Below are 19,516 nucleotides of genomic sequence, written 5' to 3'. Positions count from 1 at the left end.
GCACCCCAAACACCTTATCCCCAGCCCAAGCCAGAGCCTTCATCCCCACACACCTACTCTTGCCCTGAGCCCCTCCCACACTCCAAACCCCTCATCTGCAGCCACAACCCACAGCCCTCACTCCTGCACCCCATCTCTCTGCACCCCTCCCATCCCCAAACTCCCTCCCAGAACCTGCACCCCCTCCCTCCACACCCCCTCACATCCCCAAACTCCCTCCCAGAGCCTGCACCCCAATCCCCTGCCCCAGCCTAGGGCCTGCACCCCAGACCTCCTCCCTCACCCAAACTCCCTCCCAGAGCCTTGGGCAGGTGGGGGGCAGAGTTTGGGTGGGGGACAGGTTCTGCGCACCACCAAAATGTCTACAAACCTGGCACCCCAATCCTATCCTGCAAGCCTGAACTCCCAGCATTCTCAGGACACATGCTGATCCCTAGTGGCCACTGCTGATATCCAGCACCTCCCTCCTCTCTTAACCTTTGAGTCCCTCTCTGGACTGGAACTGGATGGAACCAAAGACCATCTTGGAAGCAACATTACCAGCCCAAGCAGTCAAAAATTGTGAGTTGGCCCCCCAAAAATCACAGGCTCTACCACCGCCCCTTCATTCATTCTTCGGCAGCAGGCCCTTGCCTCCGAGGGCCTGAGGGACCCGCCACCGAAGAGCCAGCCTTGGGGGAGTGTGCAATTTTATATTCTTGCCTCGGGCACAAAAATACTAGTTATGGCTCTGCCTTGAAACCTGGACTCCCGCCTGAGAGAGGTTTGCAGACAACCAGGGCAGAGAGGGAACAGCAGCAGGCCAAGAGCGAGGTGTCCTGTGGTTTGGTCTCTGGAGGGCAGAGTGCCAGCGAGTGGAATGCACAGAGGCCTTTCTGCCGCTTCCTTCCTGCACATCCCGGGAGAAAAAGTCACCCCTTGGTGCTTCCCGGCTGCAGGAAAGTTTTGCCCAGGATCTTTCTGATGACTCAGAGAAAGGGATGAGCGGCAGGATTAGGAATTATGTGGTGTCAGCAAACCATGGTGGTGACCCAGGGACACTGGTCACGCCATGAATTAATGCCAGGAAGTTTTTGGAGCATGTCTGCAGCACAGTGGCCCCCCTCAGCTCTGCCAATGCCCCTCAGTCCTGATATGCAGTTCCTACTATCCTTGCCTGGGTCCCCCGTCACCCCCGCCCGCTCAGCCCGTGGTCATCACTCCTGGCCTGCAGCCCCCTGCTATCCTAGCCGAGTCCCCGCTCAGTTCTGCCAGTGTCCCTCAGTCCCACAGCCCCTCTGCTCCTTCAGGCTTGGGCTCCCTCTAAGTTAACAGCCCTGAGAGGCCCCTCAGTCCCCACCCACAGCCTGTCCCTGCTGCTCACCCAGTCCCGGGCTCCACACAAACACAGAGACCTGCTGATGCCTTAGCCCAATCCTGAGTCCTGGCCTGCAGTGACTTGAGGGCTCCTGCTTGCCCACTGCAGAGCAGTGTGGGGAGAGGAACTGGATCCCGTTTCTGTCTGAGGCGCAAGAGACGGTGAAGGAGAAAAGCGTCTGGTGTGTGAAGAGGGAGAGGGTAGGACTGACCCTCCCCTGCTGTGGGACCCACCCTGCTAAGAGTTGCCCGAGTTTAGACAAAACAGCTTCAGTAAACCTGCCCCTCGCCTCACTTTGTTTAGCAGTAATTCCAGAGAAACCCAGCTCAGCTCAAACATATCCCAGCCCTGGGCTCCCCCCGCCCCCAGATCAGCAGGTGCCCCTCAAGCCTGACACGCAGCCCCCTGCTAGCCCAGCCCTGGGGTCTCCCCCCCCAGCTTAGCAGGTGCCCCTCAATCCTGACCAACAGCCCCTGCTAGCCCAGTCCTGGACCCCCCACACCCCAGCTCAGCAGGTGCCCCTCACTCCTGCCAGGTCGGCCCTGCGGTCTGCACCCCCAGCTCAGCAGGTGCCCCTCAATCCTGACCAACAGCCTCTGCTAGCCCAGCCCTGGACCCCCCACCCCCCAGATCAGCGGGTGCCCGTCACTCCTGCCAGGTCGGCCCTGGGGTCTGCACCCCCAGCTCAGCAGGTGCCCCTCAATCCTGACCCACAGCCCCTGCTAGCCCAGCCCTGGACCCCCCACCCCCCCAGATCAGCGGGTGCCCATCACTCCTGCCAGGTCGGCCCTGGGGTCTGCACCCCCAGCTCAGCAAGTGCCCCTCAATCCTGACCCACAGCCTCTGCTAGCCCAGCCCTGGACCCCCCACCCCCCAGATCAGCGGGTGCCCGTCACTCCTGCCAGGTCGGCCCTGGGGTCTGCACCCCCAGCTCAGCAGGTGCCCCTCAATCCTAACACGCAGCCCCCTGCTAGCCCAGCCCTGGGCTCAGCGGGTGCCCCTCACTCCCGACCTGCAGCCCCTGCCAGCCCAGCTGGGGGCTTCTGCAGCCAAATTGGAGCCCACTGAGCCCTGTGCTGGAGCCAGCCCCCGGAGTTAACCCCTCCCTGCCCAGGGCCCCTCCCCAGCCGCTTCTCCCCGGCCCGGCAAGAGGCAGGGTCGGGGCTTCCCCCGCCCGCCGGGCGCAGGCGGAGGCGGAGGCAGAGCCGGCGCCGCCCCTCGGCGCTTCCCCGCTGCTGGAAAGTTTTGCCCAGGAGCCGAGCGGCCCGGCCCGGGCCATGGCCAAGTCCTACGATCACCTCTTCAAACTGCTCCTGATCGGGGACAGCGGGGTGGGCAAAACCTGCCTGATCATCCGCTTCGCCGAGGACAACTTCACCAGCACCTACATCTCCACCATCGGTGAGTGCCGCCCCCCGGAACCCCCCAGGGCCCCCCCGGGAACCCCCAACTTCACCAGCACCTACATCTCCACCATCGGTGAGTGCCGCCCCCCCAGAGCCCCCCCCGGGAACCCCCAACTTCACCAGCACCTACATCTCCACCATCGGTGAGTGCCGCCCCCCCGGGCCCCCCAGGGCCCCCCCGGGAACCCCCAACTTCACCAGCACCTACATCTCCACCATCGGTGAGTGCCGCCCCCCGGGGCCCCCCAGGGCCCCCCCGGGAACCCCAACTTCACCAGCACCTACATCTCCACCATCGGTGAGTGCCGCCCCCCCGGGCCCCCCAGGGCCCCCCCGGGAACCCCCAACTTCACCAGCACCTACATCTCCACCATCGGTGAGTGCCGCCCCCCGGGGCCCCCGGGAACCCCCAACTTCACCAGCACCTACATCTCCACCATCGGTGAGTGCCGCCCCCCGGGGCCCCCCAGGGCCCCCCCGGGAACCCCCAACTTCACCAGCACCTACATCTCCACCATCGGTGAGTGCCGCCCCCCGGGGCCCCCCAGGGCCCCCTCGGGAACCCCCAACTTCACCAGCACCTACATCTCCACCATCGGTGAGTGCCGCCCCCCGGAACCCCCCAGGGGCCTCCCCGGGAACCCCCAACTTCACCAGCACCTACATCTCCACCATCGGTGAGTGCCGCCCCCCGGGGCCCCCCAGGGCCCCCCCGGGAACCCCCAACTTCACCAGCACCTACATCTCCACCATCGGTGAGTGCCGCCCCCCCGGAACCCCCCAGGGCCCCCCCGGGAACCCCCAACTTCACCAGCACCTACATCTCCACCATCGGTGAGTGCCGCCCCCCCGGGCCCCCCAGGGCCCCCCCGGGAACCCCCAACTTCACCAGCACCTACATCTCCACCATCGGTGAGTGCCTCCCCCCGGGGCCCCCCAGGGCCCCCCCGGGAACCCCCAACTTCACCACCACCTACATCTCCACCATCGGTGAGTGCCGCCCCCCGGAACCCCCCAGGGCCCCCCCCGGGAACCCCCAGCTTCACCAGCACCTACATCTCCACCATTGGTGAGTGCCGCCCCCCCGGAACCCCCCAGGGCCCCCCCGGGAACCCCCAACTTCACCAGCACCTACATCTCCACCATCGGTGAGTGCCGCCCCCCGGGGCCCCCCAGGGCCCCCCCGGGAACCCCCAGCTTCACCAGCACCTACATCTCCACCATCGGTGAGTGCCGCCCCCCGGGGCCCCCCAGGGCCCCCCCGGGAACCCCCAACTTCACCAGCACCTACATCTCCACCATCGGTGAGTGCCGCCGCCCCCCCGGAACCCCCCAGGGCCCCCCCGGGAACCCCCAACTTCACCAGCACCTACATCTCCACCATCGGTGAGTGCCGCCCCCCCGGGCCCCCCAGGGCCCCCCCGGGAACCCCCAACTTCACCAGCACCTACATCTCCACCATCGGTGAGTGCCGCCGCCCCCCCGGAACCCCCCAGGGCCCCCCCGGGAACCCCCAACTTCACCAGCACCTACATCTCCACCATCGGTGAGTGCCGCCCCCCCGGGCCCCCCAGGGCCCCCCCGGGAACCCCCAACTTCACCAACACCTACATCTCCACCATCGGTGAGTGCCGCCCCCCGGGGCCCCCCAGGGCCCCCCCAGGGAACCCCCAACTTCACCAGCACCTACATCTCCACCATCGGTGAGTGCCGCCCCCCGGGGCCCCCCAGGGCCCCCCCGGGAACCCCAACTTCACCAGCACCTACATCTCCACCATCGGTGAGTGCCGGCCCCCCAGGGCCCCCCCGGGAACCCCCAACTTCACCAGCACCTACATCTCCACCATCGGTGAGTGCCGCCCCCCGGGGCCCCCCAGGGCCCCCTCGGGAACCCCCAACTTCACCAGCACCTACATCTCCACCATCGGTGAGTGCCGCCCCCCCGGGCCCCCCAGGGCCCCCCCGGGAACCCCCAACTTCACCAGCACCTACATCTCCACCATCGGTGAGTGCCGCCCCCCCGGGCCCCCCAGGGCCCCCCCGGGAACCCCCAACTTCACCAGCACCTACATGTCCACCATCGGTGAGTGCCGCCCCCCGGAACCCCCCAGGGCCCCCCCGGGAACCCCCAGCTTCACCAGCACCTACATCTCCACCATCGGTGAGTGCCGCCCCCCCGGAACCCCCCAGGGCCCCCCCGGGAACCCCCAACTTCACCAGCACCTACATCTCCACCATCGGTGAGTGCCGCCCCCCGGGGCCCCCCAGGGCCCCCCCGGGAACCCCCAACTTCACCAGCACCTACATCTCCACCATCGGTGAGTGCCGCCCCCCCGGAACCCCCCAGGGCCCCCCCGGGAACCCCCAACTTCACCAGCACCTACATCTCCACCATCGGTGAGTGCCGCCCCCCGGAACCCCCCAGGGCCCCCCCGGGAACCCCCAACTTCACCAGCACCTACATCTCCACCATCGGTGAGTGCCGCCCCCGGAACCCCCCCGGGCCCCCCCGGGAACCCCCAACTTCACCAGCACCTACATCTCCACCATCGGTGAGTGCCGCCCCCCCGGAACCCCCCAGGGCCCCCCCGGGAACCCGCAACTTCACCAGCACCTACATCTCCACCATCGGTGAGTGCCGCCCCCCGGAACCCCCCAGGGCCCCCCCGGGAACCCCCAACTTCACCAGCACCTACATCTCCACCATCGGTGAGTGCCGCCCCCCGGAACCCCCCAGGGCCCCCGCGGGAACCCCCAGCTTCACCAGCACCTACATCTCCACCATCGGTGTGTGCCGCCCCCCCCTGGAACCCCGCAGAGCCCCCCCGGGAACCCCCAACTTCACCAGCACCTACATCTCCACCATCGGTGAGTGCCGCCCCCCCCGGGAACCCCCTAGGGCCCCCCCGGGAACCCCCAACTTCACCAGCACCTACATCTCCACCATCGGTGAGTGCCGCCCCCCGGAACCCCCCAGGGCCCCCCCGGGAACCCCCAACTTCACCAGCACCTACATCTCCACCATCGGTGAGTGCCGCCCCCCGGAACCCCCCAGGGCCCCCCCGGGAACCCCCAACTTCACCAGCACCTACATCTCCACCATCGGTGAGTGCCGCCCCCCCGGAAACCCCTAGGGCCCCCCCGGGAACCCCCAACTTCACCAGCACCTACATCTCCACCATCGGTGAGTGCCGCCCCCCCGGAACCCCCCAGGGCCCCCCCGGGAACCCCCAACTTCACCAGCACCTACATCTCCACCATCGGTGAGTGCCGCCCCCCCGGAACCCCCCAGGGCCCCCCCGGGAACCCCCAACTTCACCAGCACCTACATCTCCACCATCGGTGAGTGCCTCCCCCCGGGGCCCCCCAGGGCCCCCCCGGGAACCCCCAACTTCACCAGCACCTACATCTCCACCATCGGTGAGTGCCACCCCCCCGGAACCCCCCAGGGCCCCCCCGGGAACCCCCAACTTCACCAGCACCTACATCTCCACCATCGGTGAGTGCCGCCCCCCGGAACCCCCCCGGGCCCCCCTGGGAACCCCCAACTTCACCAGCACCTACATCTCCACCATCGGTGAGTGCCGCCCCCCCGGAACCCCCCAGGGCCCCCCCGGGAACCCCCAGCTTCACCAGCACCTACATCTCCACCATCGGTGAGTGCCGCCCCCCGGAACCCCCCAGGGCCCCCCCGGGAACCCCCAACTTCACCAGCACCTACATCTCCACCATCGGTGAGTGCCGCCCCCCGGAACCCCCCAGGGCCCCCAGGGCCTCCCCGGGAACCCCCAACTTCACCAGCACCTACATCTCCACCATCGGTGAGTGCCGCCCCCCGGAACCCCCCAGGGCCCCCCCGGGAACCCCCAACTTCACCAGCACCTACATCTCCACCATCGGTGTGTGCCGCCCCCCCTGGAACCCCGCAGAGCCCCCCCGGGAACCCCCAACTTCACCAGCACCTACATCTCCACCATCGGTGAGTGCCGCCCCCCCGGAAACCCCTAGGGCCCCCCCGGGAACCCCCAACTTCACCAGCACCTACATCTCCACCATCGGTGAGTGCCGCCCCCCGGAACCCCCCAGGGCCCCCGCGGGAACCCCCAACTTCACCAGCACCTACATCTCCACCATCGGTGATGTGCCGCCCCCCCTGGAACCCCGCAGAGCCCCCCGGGAACCCCCAACTTCACCAGCACCTACATCTCCACCCTCGGTGAGTGCCGCCCCCCCGGAAACCCCTAGGGCCCCCCCTGGGAACCCCCAACTTCACCAGCACCTACATCTCCACCATCGGTGAGTGCCGCCCCCCGGAACCCCCCAGGGCCCCCCCGGGAACCCCCAACTTCACCAGCACCTACATCTCCACCATCGGTGAATGCCGCCCCCCGGAACCCCCCAGGGCCCCCCCGGGAACCCCCAACTTCACCAGCACCTACATCTCCACCATCGGTGAGTGCCTCCCCCCCGGGGCCCCCCCAGGGCCCCCCCGGGAACCCCCAACTTCACCAGCACCTACATCTCCACCATCGGTGAGTGCCGCCCCCCGGAACCCCCCAGGGCCCCCCCGGGAACCCCCAACTTCACCAGCACCTACATCTCCACCATCGGTGAGTGCCGCCCCCCGGAACCCCCCAGGGCCCCCCGGGAACCCCCAACTTCACCAGCACCTACATCTCCACCATCGGTGAGTGCCGCCCCCCCTGGAACCCCGCAGAGCCCCCCCGGGAACCCCAACTTCACCAGCACCTACATCTCCACCATCGGTGAGTGCCGCCCCCCCGGAAACCCCTAGGGCCCCCCCGGGAACCCCCAACTTCACCAGCACCTACATCTCCACCATCGGTGAGTGCCGCCCCCCGGAACCCCCCAGGGCCCCCCCGGGAACCCCCAACTTCACCAGCACCTACATCTCCACCATCGGTGAGTGCCGCCCCCCGGGGCCCCCCAGGGCCCCCCCGGGAACCCCCAACTTCACCAGCACCTACATCTCCACCATCGGTGAGTGCCGCCCCCCCGGGCCCCCCAGGGCCCCCCCGGGAACCCCCAACTTCACCAGCACCTACATCTCCACCATCGGTGAGTGCCACCCCCCGGAACCCCCCAGGGCCCCCCCGGGAACCCCCAACTTCACCAGCACCTACATCTCCACCATCGGTGAGTGCCGCCCCCCGGAACCCCCCCGGGCCCCCCCGGGAACCCCCAACTTCACCAGCACCTACATCTCCACCATCGGTGAGTGCCGCCCCCCCGGAACCCCCCAGGGCCCCCCCGGGAACCCCCAGCTTCACCAGCACCTACATCTCCACCATCGGTGAGTGCCGCCCCCCCGGAACCCCCCAGGGCCCCCCCGGGAACCCCCAACTTCACCAGCACCTACATCTCCACCATCGGTGAGTGCCGCCCCCCGGAACCCCCCAGGGCCCCCCAGGGCCTCCCCGGGAACCCCCAACTTCACCAGCACCTACATCTCCACCATCGGTGAGTGCCGCCCCCCGGAACCCCCCAGGGCCCCCCCGGGAACCCCCAACTTCACCAGCACCTACATCTCCACCATCGGTGTGTGCCGCCCCCCCTGGAACCCCGCAGAGCCCCCCCGGGAACCCCCAACTTCACCAGCACCTACATCTCCACCATCGGTGAGTGCCGCCCCCCCCGGAAACCCCTAGGGCCCCCCCGGGAACCCCCAACTTCACCAGCACCTACATCTCCACCATCGGTGAGTGCCGCCCCCCGGAACCCCCCAGGGCCCCCGCGGGAACCCCCAACTTCACCAGCACCTACATCTCCACCATCGGTGTGTGCCGCCCCCCCTGGAACCCCGCAGAGCCCCCCCGGGAACCCCCAACTTCACCAGCACCTACATCTCCACCATCGGTGAGTGCCGCCCCCCCGGAAACCCCTAGGGCCCCCCTGGGAACCCCCAACTTCACCAGCACCTACATCTCCACCATCGGTGAGTGCCGCCCCCCGGAACCCCCCAGGGCCCCCCCGGGAACCCCCAACTTCACCAGCACCTACATCTCCACCATCGGTGAATGCCGCCCCCCGGAACCCCCCAGGGCCCCCCCGGGAACCCCCAACTTCACCAGCACCTACATCTCCACCATCGGTGAGTGCCTCCCCCCGGGGCCCCCCAGGGCCCCCCCGGGAACCCCCAACTTCACCAGCACCTACATCTCCACCATCGGTGAGTGCCGCCCCCCGGAACCCCCCAGGGCCCCCCCGGGAACCCCCAACTTCACCAGCACCTACATCTCCACCACCGGTGAGTGCCGCCCCCCGGAACCCCCCAGGGCCCCCCGGGAACCCCCAACTTCACCAGCACCTACATCTCCACCATCGGTGAGTGCCGCCCCCAGGAACCCCCCCGGGCCCCCCCGGGAACCCCCAACTTCACCAGCACCTACATCTCCACCATCGGTGAGTGCCGCCCCCCGGAACCCCCCCGGGCCCCCCCGGGAACCCCCAACTTCACCAGCACCTACATCTCCACCATCGGTGAGTGCCGCCCCCCGGAACCCCCCCGGGCCCCCCCGGGAACCCCCAACTTCACCAGCACCTACATCTCCACCATCGGTGAGTGCCGCCCCCCGGACCCCCCCCGGGCCCCCCCGGGAACCCCCAACTTCACCAGCACCTACATCTCCACCATCGGTGAGTGCCGCCCCCCGGAACCCCCCAGGGCCCCCCAGGGCCTCCCCGGGAACCCCCAACTTCACCAGCACCTACATCTCCACCATCGGTGAGTGCCGCCCCCCGGAACCCCCCAGGGCCCCCCCGGGAACCCCCAACTTCACCAGCACCTACATCTCCACCATCGGTGAGTGCCGCCCCCCGGGGCCCCCCAGGGCCCCCCCGGGAACCCCCAACTTCACCAGCACCTACATCTCCACCACCGGTGAGTGCCGCCCCCCGGGGCCCCCCAGGGCCCCCCCGGGAACCCCCAACTTCACCAGCACCTACATCTCCACCATCGGTGAGTGCCGCCCCCCGGAACCCCCCAGGGCCCCCCCGGGAACCCCCAACTTCACCTGCACCTACATCTCCACCACCGGTGAGTGCCGCCCCCCCGAACCCCGCAGGGCCCCCCCGGGAACCCGCAACTTCACCAGCACCTACATTACCATCGGTGAGTGCAGCCCCCCTGGAACCCCCCCAGGGAAGTGGTCCTCGGGTCGAGTATCAACCTGGAACCCCTGATCCTGCTGGATAACGCCCCCCCCCACCCTCTGTCCAGCCCCAGCACAGCCAGGGTTGGGCAGGCGAGGCCAGAGGAGTGGGGGCAGGGGGCGCCTCCGCCCTCGGTATGAACTTGCCAGGGTGCTTGGTCTGAGCTGAGAGCCCCCGGGATGGCCCAGGCCTGGTTCAGTGCTTGATGGGCATTGATGCACACTCACTAGTGAGCTTTGCCTCCCCCACCCGTACTGCTTGCAGGCATCCTGTTCACTAGTGCCCTGCCCCTTGCACCACTGAGCACTTGTGTATGTGCACACCTAGCGCTGCCCTGCACCTTGCATCCTGTGGGACAGGTGTGTGTGTGCATGTACATATGTGTCCCCTGCCCCATGGAGGGCAGTGCCCCAGATCCTGCATCCCATGGCACATGTGTGTGTGTACATGCGTGTGCCCTGCCCCGCAGAGGGCAGTGCCCCAGATCCTGCATCCCATGGCACAGATATGTGTGTGTGTGTGTGTACATGCGTGTGCCCTGCCCCGCGGAGGGCAGTGCCCCAGATCCTGCATCCCATGGCACAGATGTGTGTGTGTACATGTGTGTGCCCTGCCCCGCGGAGGGCAGTGCCCCAGACCCTGTGCCCCATGGCACAGATGTGTGTGTGTGTGTACATGCGTGTGCCCTGCCCCGCGGAGGGCAGTGCCCCAGACCCTGTGCCCCATGGCACAGATGTGTGTGTGTGTGTGCATGTGCCCTGCCCCGCGGAGGGCAGTGCCCCAGATCCTGCATCCCATGGCACAGATGTGTGTGTGTGTGTGTGTGTGTGTGTACATGCGTGTGCCCTGCCCCGCGGAGGGCAGTGCCCCAGATCCTGCATCCCATGGCACAGATGTGTGTGTGTACATGTGTGTGCCCTGCCCCGCGGAGGGCAGTGCCCCAGACCCTGTGCCCCATGGCACAGATGTGTGTGTGTGTGTGTACATGCGTGTGCCCTGCCCCGCGGAGGGCAGTGCCCCAGACCCTGTGCCCCATGGCACAGATGTGTGTGTGTGTGTGCATGCGTGTGCCCTGCCCCGCGGAGGGCAGTGCCCCAGATCCTGCATCCCATGGCACAGATGTGTGTGTGTACATGCGTGTGCCCTGCCCTGCGGAGGGCAGTGCCCCAGACCCTGCGCCCCATGGCACAGATGTGTGTGTGCGTGTGTGTGTATGTACATGCGTGTGCCCTGTCCCGCGGAGGGCTGTGCCCCAGACCCTGTGCCCCATGGCACAGATGTGTGTGTGTGTGTGTACATGCATGTGCCCTGCCCCGCGGAGGGCAGTGCCCCAGACCCTGCACCCCATGGCACAGGTGTGTGTGTGTACATGCGTGTGCCCTGCCCCGCGGAGGGCAGTGCCCCAGACCCTGCGCATGGGGCGGCTCCTCTCAGGGAGTCAGTCTGGTTGCTTTGTCACCAGGCCTGGAAGGCTGGGTCAGATGGGCAGGGGGCGGGAGGGCTGGCTGGGGATGCAGGGCGGGGGTTAGGTCACCCTGCGGGGAGGCCCAGGCTCTGGGTGAGCCCCTCGGCCTTGGCCCCTCTGCACTATAGCCGTGTCCAGGACGCCTGGGTTCTTGCTGTGCCTCTGTCATGTGACCCACTGGGCTGCCTTGGGCAAGACCCTGCGAGTGCTCCCCTGCACCCCAGGGCCGGGTGAGTGTGTGCAGTGCCCGGAGCCCAGAGGGCACCGTACCCAGCATCTCCATCAGACCCCACCACCGTGTAACCCTTTGTGCCCCGTGGCCAGTTCTGACCCCTGAGGGGTGAGAGCCTTCGTGATCCTTGGGCAGAGTCTTTGACTCCGGCCATGGGGGCTGGGGGCTGCAGCACTGGGGCTGCAGGTCCCCTCTGGAGCTGGCAGCTCCTGTCCCAAGACAGGGAGTTGCCCCTGAGATGGTGAAACAGTTTCCTGGGCCTTGGGCAAGTGAGGGCACCAGCCCTACGGTGTTCATAGAGCTGTAAACAGCCTGACAGCACGCAGGCGCCCTCCCGGCAGGGAATTCCACTGGGGAGAGGGTTTGCTCCAGCCCACCCCGAGTCCTTGGGCCGCCCCCTTCCCAGGGGGTCGGTGGGGATGTGCCCCAGCTGCTGACGGGAAGGCCCCTCCCACCCCCGAGGTCTCTGTTCCCAGCTCCACTCTGCAGCCACTTGTCCTGCCTGTTACAAACGTGTGTCCTGCTCCGAGCTGTGCAGGCCTTGCCAGCGGGTGGGGACCCCGAGCTACAGCCGGGCCTCTGGGCCGATCAGATTCTGCCTCCTGGCCATGAGCGGCGAGGTCTGCAAACCCCCGTGTGGCAAGAGCTTCCCAGGGGAGGGGGCAGCCGGCCTGGGGTGCTGGTGCTTCCCGTGGGGGTTGCAGGGACAGAGCCAAACCCTTGGCCCTGACTGGCCCCGTCTCCCGAGGGCTTCAGGAGCCCCCTGGTTGGCCTGTTTCTGGCTCCACAGACCCCTCCCCAGGCCCCCCGTCACTAGGGTCCGAGGGCCAGACAGCCCCAGCTGGTGTAGATCAGCGTCACCGCATGGAAGCAGCCAGGACTACCTGGATCTCTGCCCACTGTGGTTCTGGGGAGTCTCCCTCTTGCTGCCAGCCCCACAGAGCTCCTCCGGCAGGTTCTGTGCCCCGGGAGACAGCTCCAAATGCACCTCGTCCCCTCGCGTCCCGTGTGCCGGGGGTCAGGGGGTGATGTCTGGGAGCAGGGCTGCAGAGGGGCAGGGCTGGAAGTCGTTAGGGCGCATTGAAGTGGGGTGGAGGGGCTGCAATCTTTAATCTCCATTGGAAACTCCGAACCCCACTGACCACAAATCTCGTCCCCTGTGGGGGCTGCTTGGAGCTGCCTGTGTCCCGAGCCTGCTCCGTGGTGCTGTAGGGGGGTGCACTGGGGATGCTGCATGTGGGGTCCCTGATGCCAGCCTGAGAGTGAGGCCGGGGCTGCGTCATTCCTCTGCCCGTCCTGGGAAACGGGGCAGGAACCTGCCCCCCGGCCCAGCACGCAGCGTCCCTGGCAGTGCCGGGCTGGGGGGCTGCAGGATGTGCCAGAGGCTCTGTCTGTCTGCTCCCCCCCCCGCCGCCATGTGCAGTGAGCCAGACAATAGCTGAACAGTGTGGGGGGGTGATGCCATGGCCCAGGAATCCTTGGCCCGTCTGCCTGAGTGGCTGCTGTGGGAGGCCGAGGGCTCTGCGCTCCCACCCGCCTGCAGCCTGTTTATTCACTATGGGATGGGGGCACCTGCCTTGGACTTTGCTCCCTGGGGCGTCAGGCTGTTGCTGGGAGACCGGAGATGTGCGTGGGGGGGGACTGGGGGCTGGATCGTGTTTGGGGGAAGGGTGAATATTGCAGGGCAGGAGAGTGGGGATACAGCCCCAGACTGGCACTGCCCCCCCGCCCTGGCCCATCCCCCCCTCCCCACAGGCCAGTCACCCCAGTCCAGCGCCACTGCACCCAGCAGCCCTGCAGTCGGCCTGGCCCCGGGATAGGGGTCGTGCCGGGGCCCCTGGACCCCCTTCACCCTCCCCTTGCGTCTCTGATGGCGTCATCTGTCTTGTGTTCCAGGGATTGACTTCAAAATCCGGACAGTGGAAATTGAGGGGAAAAAGATCAAACTCCAGGTCTGGTAAGTGGGACCCCCTCTCCCTCCTTCCTGCCCCCAGCCCCCCTCCAGCCACACTACAGCTAGAGCCCTGCCTAGCACCTGCAGGGCCAGGGGCAGGGCCATGGGTGGGCTGGGTGGCACTGTCTTCGCCCCGGGGCTGGGAAGGGGGAATCCGGAGCCTGCCTGTGCTGGGCTGCTCCTTCAGGCCCTGGCAGCCCCATGGATGGCAGCTGTGCCCTGCTGCAGCTGTGGAAGCAGCCTGTGGGTCGCCAGGCTGCCCCCACCCCACAGAGCAGCAACCAGCACCTGTCGTGCGCCTGGACAGGGGGGCCGAGGGCTGGGTCAGCCGAGGAGGCAGAACCAGGGTCCCTCAGGGCAGGGTGGTTGCCCCAGGAATCCTCCCCCCATACCCCCTGAGACGCTGCTGACCCCAGTGCCACTTTCCCCTCCTCTCTCGCAGGGACACGGCAGGACAGGAGAGGTTTAAAACCATCACGACGGCGTATTACCGAGGAGCCATGGTACGGTGCTGGGCCCAGCCGCGCCAGGGCAGTGGGGCGGGAGCACCCCGAGGCCAAGCCCCAGGTAGGGGAGTCTGGCCCAGTGCTCCTCGCAGCAGGCGCCTGCCAAGCAGGGAGGGGAACGTAGGGGCTCAGAGAAGCCCATCCTGCACCCCCCCCCCCCGACAGTGCAGCTGGGAGCGGGCAGTGCCTCTGTCTCAGTGCGGGTAGCCTGGGGCTCCGGAGGGCCGGCCCGAGGAGCTGGGGCCTGGGCAATAGGGGTGGGAGATGCTCAGTCCAACTGCTCCATTTGCCACTGGGGGGCTTCCGGGCACTGCTGAGGGCCAGGCTAACAGGGGCCTAGAGCCCGGACTCCCCAGCCGCGGGTCCATCCCCACTGAGCGAGTGTCTCTTCCAGGGAATCATCCTCGTGTACGACATCACAGATGAGAAATCCTTCGAGAACATCCAGAACTGGATGAAGAGCATCAAGGAGGTGGGGGGAAGGGAGGGTCGGGGGGAGCTGTGTCATGGTTGGGGTTGTGGGGGGGCACTCTGTGGTCCTGGTCACCACCCAGATGAGGTGTTATGTGGGGTTGCTCAGGGCTGGGCTAGCAGTGGCTGCAAGTCGGGAGTGAGGGGCACCGTCAGAGCTGGAGGGGGGCAGGGGGCTGCGGGTCGGGAGTGAGGGGCGCCCGCAGAGCCGGAGGGGGGTGGGAGGCTATGGGTCGGGAGTGAGGGGCGCCGGCAGAGCTGGAGGGGGGCGGGGGGCTGCAGGTTGGGAGTGAGGGGCACCCGCAGAGCCGGAGGGGGGTGGGAGGCTATGGATCGTGAGTGAGGGGCGCCGGCAGAGCTGGAGGGGGGTGGGAGGCTATGGATCTGGAGTGAGGGGCGCCGGCAGAGCTGGAGGGGGGTGGGAGGCTATGGATCGGGAGTGAGGGGCGCCGGCAGAGCTGGAGGGGGGTGGGAGGCTATGGATCGGGAGTGAGGGGCGCCGGCAGAGCTGGAGGGGGGCGGGGGGCTGCAGGTCGGGAGTGAGGGGCACCCGCAGAGCCGGAGGGGGGTGGGAGGCTATGGATCGGGAGTGAGGGGCGCCGGCAGAGCTGGAGGGGGTGGGGGGCTGCAGGTCGGGAGTGAGGGGCGCCGGCAGAGCTGGAGGGGGGTGGGAGACTATGGATCGGGAGTGAGGGGCACTGGCAGAGCTGGAGGGGGGTGGGGGGCTGCAGGTTGGGAGTGAGGGGCACCCGCAGAGCCGGAGGGGGGTGGGAGGTTATAGATCGGGAGTGAGGGGCGCCGGCAGAGCTGGAGGGGGTGGGGGGCTGCAGGTCGGGAGTGAGGGGCACTGGCAGAGCTGGAGGGGGGTGGGAGGCTATGGATCGGGAGTGAGGGGCGCCGGCAGAGCTGGAGGGGGGCAGGGGGCTGCAGGTCGGGAGTGAGGGGCACCCGCAGAGCCGGAGGGGGGTGGGAGGCTATGGATCGGGAGTGAGGGGCGCCGGCAGAGCTGGAGGGGGTGGGGGGCTGCAGGTCGGGAGTGAGGGGCACCCGCAGAGCTGGAGGGGGGTGGGAGGCTATGGATCGGGAGTGAGGGGCGCCGGCAGAGCTGGAGGGGGTGGGGGGCTGCAGGTCGGGAGTGAGGGGCACCCGCAGAGCCGGAGGGGGGTGGGAGGCTATGGATCGGGAGTGAGGGGCGCCGGCAGAGCTGGAGGGGGGCGGGGGGCTGCAGGTCGGGAGTGAGTGGCACCGGCAGAGCCGGATGGAGGCGGGGGGCTGCGGGTCTGGAGTGAGAGGTGCCGACAGAGCTGTGACCGTGGGGAATGCAGGACTGGGGGCTGGTTGGGGACGTGAGGGACGGGTGGGGGTACCTGGAGGATGGCTGAAGGGGGACTCAGAGTGGGGACAGATGGCAGGCTCGGGGCCCAGGGGTTGATCTCCCCCAGATCTGCTCTCTCCTCCAGAACGCTTCTGCGGGGGTGGAGCGCCTCCTCCTGGGGAACAAGTGTGACATGGAGACCAAGCGCAAGGTGCAGAGGGAGCGTGCAGAGAAGGTACCGGAGGGGCTCAGGTCCGTGGCACGAGTGCCACTGTCATTCATGGCTGGGTCTGGGGGTAGGGGCAGCAGGGCACAGGGTCACAGCCCCCAGCGGGCACTGAATGCACCAGAGTCCCAAGGGCCAGGCCCCCCTCCTCCCTTCTCACCCCCCTATCTTGGGGTGTCTCTGAGGCCTTGATCGTGTCTCCCCGGGATGGAGAGGCAGCTGTGCTGGGTCTCGGCCATTAGCGAGAGGGAAGGAGGTTTGGGGGTATGGGGGTGCCTGGCTCAAAGGCCCCTTTCTCTCCTGGCAGCTTGCAAAGGAACATGGGATCCGGTTCTTTGAGACCAGTGCCAAGTCCAGTGTGAACGTGGAGGAGGTAAGTGGGGTGGGGCCTGGCTCCCTGCCAGAGAATGACTCTCTGAGGTCCCTGGGCCCTGCCCCGTCGTGCCACCAGCCCCCTGCACTGGGCGCTAACTGCCTAGGGGCAGCCTGGGAGAAGGGCCAGCCCACGAGGGGTGCTGCCAGGGGCTGGGTGGTGGGCGGTGCAGTGCCCGTGGGCAGGGAGGAGAGGTCTCTCCCAGGATCTGGGCTGTAGGAGGACCCCAGGCAGATCTCTTGCCCATCCCTGGAATGGACTGGGTGGGGGGCTCCAGTGAGGCTGAGACCTCTGGCCCACAGGCAGTCCTCCCCATGTGTTCCCATGGAAGCGAGGCGGCGGGGAGAGGATTCACCCAGAGGCTCTTGTTTCCCACTGCCCCAGCCAGCTCACAGCCCCCAGCCCAGTGTCCCTGGCTGGCCTCCCCTAACCTGCTCCCCTCTCCCCTCAGGCCTTCAACACCCTGGCCCAGGACATCCTGCTGAAATCCACCAAGAAACTGGTGAGCATGTGGGGTCCAGGCGGGCTAGGGAGCCCCCCGACTTAGAGGTGACCTGCGCAGCTCGGCCCCCTTCAAGCAGGAGGCGTTGAGATGGGGTGGGGCATGGGAACTGGTTATACAGGGATCACTCCCCTGGGGCTGAGATGCAGCCACCTCTGGGGTGGGGCGTGGGGACTGGTTATACAGGGATCCCTCCCCTGGGGCTGAGATGCAGCTGCCTCTGGGGTGGGGCATGGGGACTGGTTATACAGGGCTCCCTCCCCTGGGGCTGAGATGCAGCTGCCTCTGGGGTGGGGTGTGGGGACTGGTTATACAAGGATCCCTCCTCTGGGGCAGAGGTGCAGCTGCCTCTGGGGTGGAGCGCAGAAGCTGTTTAACCATCACACTGCCGTGCTACACAGCAGGCTGGGCCAGGACGCTGGTGGGGTTCCGGTATCTAGGGCTGATGGGAACTCCCCGCATTGGAACATGGCCAGGACAGTAATTTGGGATCTTTAATGACCACTGGTGGCGAAGCCTGACCCCCGATGTCAGTGACCGCTTCACTCTCTCTTTCAGGGTAAAATCCCAAAAGGAAACCTGGACTTACAAAGTTCTCCGAAGAAAAGCAGCAGTAAATGCGCCGTGGTCTAGCAGCAGCCACGCCGCAGGAGCACCCCAGGGTGCCACCCCTCCTAGGCGCCACGCTGGAGCACGTAGTGCCACTGTGCCGCTCCTCTTCTTTCTGCCACTCTCCTGTTCCTCTGTGACAGCGTGGGCTGGGCAGCTCCCTGCGCCTGGAGCCGGGCGGCTGAGCAGAGCTGAGCTCCAGAGCTGGGGTCTCCGAGGGGCCATTCTCACAGCCAGTCAACCTTCTAGCTGCTTGTGTGCTCCGAGAGAGGAGGAGCGGGAGGCACCCTGCAGGCTGATTTGGAGGGGAAGGGAGCAGAAGGAGGAGGGAGGAGCTGGAGAAGAGGGGGGCTGCAGAGAGGAAGGATGGGGGAGACCTGGCCATGCTGCAGCCAGGGTGCAGAGTGCAGGGTTCGTCTGCTTGGTGCTCCCAGGGGCACGTTGAGTCGAAGCCCTGGGAAGCCGGGATCTCTTCTCCCAAAGCAGCCTGCGGGTCCCCTGGGCTCCAGGCAAACACTGTACATAGGGCTGGCTGCTCCATCACACATAGGAATGACTGTCTGAAAACCCAGGGCCCCCAAGCCCCACGTGGGGCCCAGTGTCTTCGCTCCCAGGGGCCAGCAGAGCCCCGTGTGCCTCGGGCGCCTGGCGCTATTTAATTAACCATATAAAGCCCCAGCTTGTGCCTTCGCTCTCGGCTCCAGGGTGTTTCTTTGACAGCACTGACTATGGGCAGCGCAGAGGCTGGCTGGCAGGCTGGTGTGGGGCTGCCCTGCTGGGTGTGCAGGGCTGTCAAAGCCCCCCCCCCCCCCCCCCCGCGCCAGCCAGCAGCCCCGAGATCAGCAACACGAAGAGCCTTAAAGGGCAAATTGAACACCCTGCGCCACATGGTTCTGCCTCTCACAGCTGAGCCCATGAAAATGGGCATCTGTGTCCCTTTTGTTTCCTGTCCTGGGTCTCGTGCTCCTGGCCAGCCCGGCCAGCTCCCCCCAAGGCAGCTGGTCCCCAGAGCCAGGCTGGGCGAGCTCAGGCCTTTCATTGAACCAGCCTCTGGTGGGGAAAGAGAAAAGCCGTGGAGCTGCTCAGCCTTGTGTTTGCCACGTGACCCCCACCGGGAGCCTGGCTGCCTGCGGTGGCCTGTGTGTAACAGCCCCTGGGCTCTGGCTCCACTCCCGGCCCCCTATGACCGGAGCCGCCCCCCAGAACACAGCACCAGGCCCACAGGAGCGGCTCTTGCCCCACAGCGCAGGCTAGCTTGGGCCAAGGAGACTCTGTGGGCTGATGTGGAGGTGGGAAAGGCCCTGGCCCAGAGCTGCCAGCTGCCTGCAGGGACCAGGGCAGGACCAGAACCTGAGTCTTGAGGCGAGTGCTTTGCTGGGGGAGCTCCTGCCCGGCTCGCCCCCAGGCCCTCGGAGCAGTGTCCCCCGGGGCATGGGGCCCGCGGGGGCAGATTGTCCCTGCCGTGGCCTGGGCAGCGGGGGGAAGGAACGGGGACCCTGTGGGCAGCGCCAGGCCTGGGGGTCCCGAGTCCGTGGCTTGCTCATGCCTGGGCTGAGCGAGGATCAGGGGGCTGCCCCCCCCCCGCCAAACCGCTGGCCTGTCCTGGGGGGCCGGCCGGGGGGGCTGCCCCCCCCGCCAAACCACTGGCCTGTCCTGGGGGGCCGGCCGGGGGGGGGCTGCACCCAGCCCTGAGGGGCCGAGACCCACAGCCATGGGGGGGCGGATTCCCCAGCTCCAGGGGGCTGCTGCATAGACCTCGCCCCCTACCCAGCCCCGCCCCATAGGCCCCGCCCCCAGACAGACCACGCCCTCACCCAACCCGTAGGCCCCGCCCCCATCCGGTCCACGCCCCCTACCCAGCCCCCACACCATGGGCCCCGCCCCCGCGAGCCCTTGGAATCCTCCTGCAGCCTGCGCCCTTCCCGTC

The 19,516-nt window shown here is 67.7% G+C and overlaps 1 protein-coding gene across 2 annotated transcripts; it reads left to right on the top strand.

Annotated features, from left to right (window-relative positions):
- The first annotated feature begins 2,554 nt into the window (after positions 1-2,554).
- On the top strand, positions 2,555-18,278 carry RAB13 (RAB13, member RAS oncogene family). Of its 2 annotated transcripts, XM_050929755.1 has the most exons (8): positions 2,555-2,758; positions 13,530-13,590; positions 14,030-14,090; positions 14,488-14,565; positions 16,025-16,114; positions 16,413-16,478; positions 16,930-16,980; positions 17,539-18,278. In XM_050929755.1, exons 1-8 carry the CDS (start codon positions 2,635-2,637, stop codon positions 17,611-17,613), a joined length of 606 nt encoding a protein of 201 aa, XP_050785712.1. In that variant the 5' UTR covers positions 2,555-2,634; the 3' UTR covers positions 17,614-18,278. The 2 variants fall into 2 exon arrangements, with proteins under 2 accessions (XP_050785712.1, XP_050785710.1); XM_050929753.1 differs by lacking the exon at positions 16,025-16,114 and having other exon boundaries at positions 2,573-2,758.
- Positions 18,279-19,516: the final 1,238 nt, after the last annotated feature.

The sequence above is a fragment of the Gopherus flavomarginatus genome, chromosome 20 (genome assembly GCF_025201925.1).
Source record: "Gopherus flavomarginatus isolate rGopFla2 chromosome 20, rGopFla2.mat.asm, whole genome shotgun sequence".
Lineage (NCBI taxonomy): Eukaryota > Metazoa > Chordata > Testudines > Testudinidae > Gopherus > Gopherus flavomarginatus.
The sequence above is the reverse complement of the archived record's forward strand: the minus strand, read 5'-3'. Positions and strand labels throughout refer to the sequence as shown.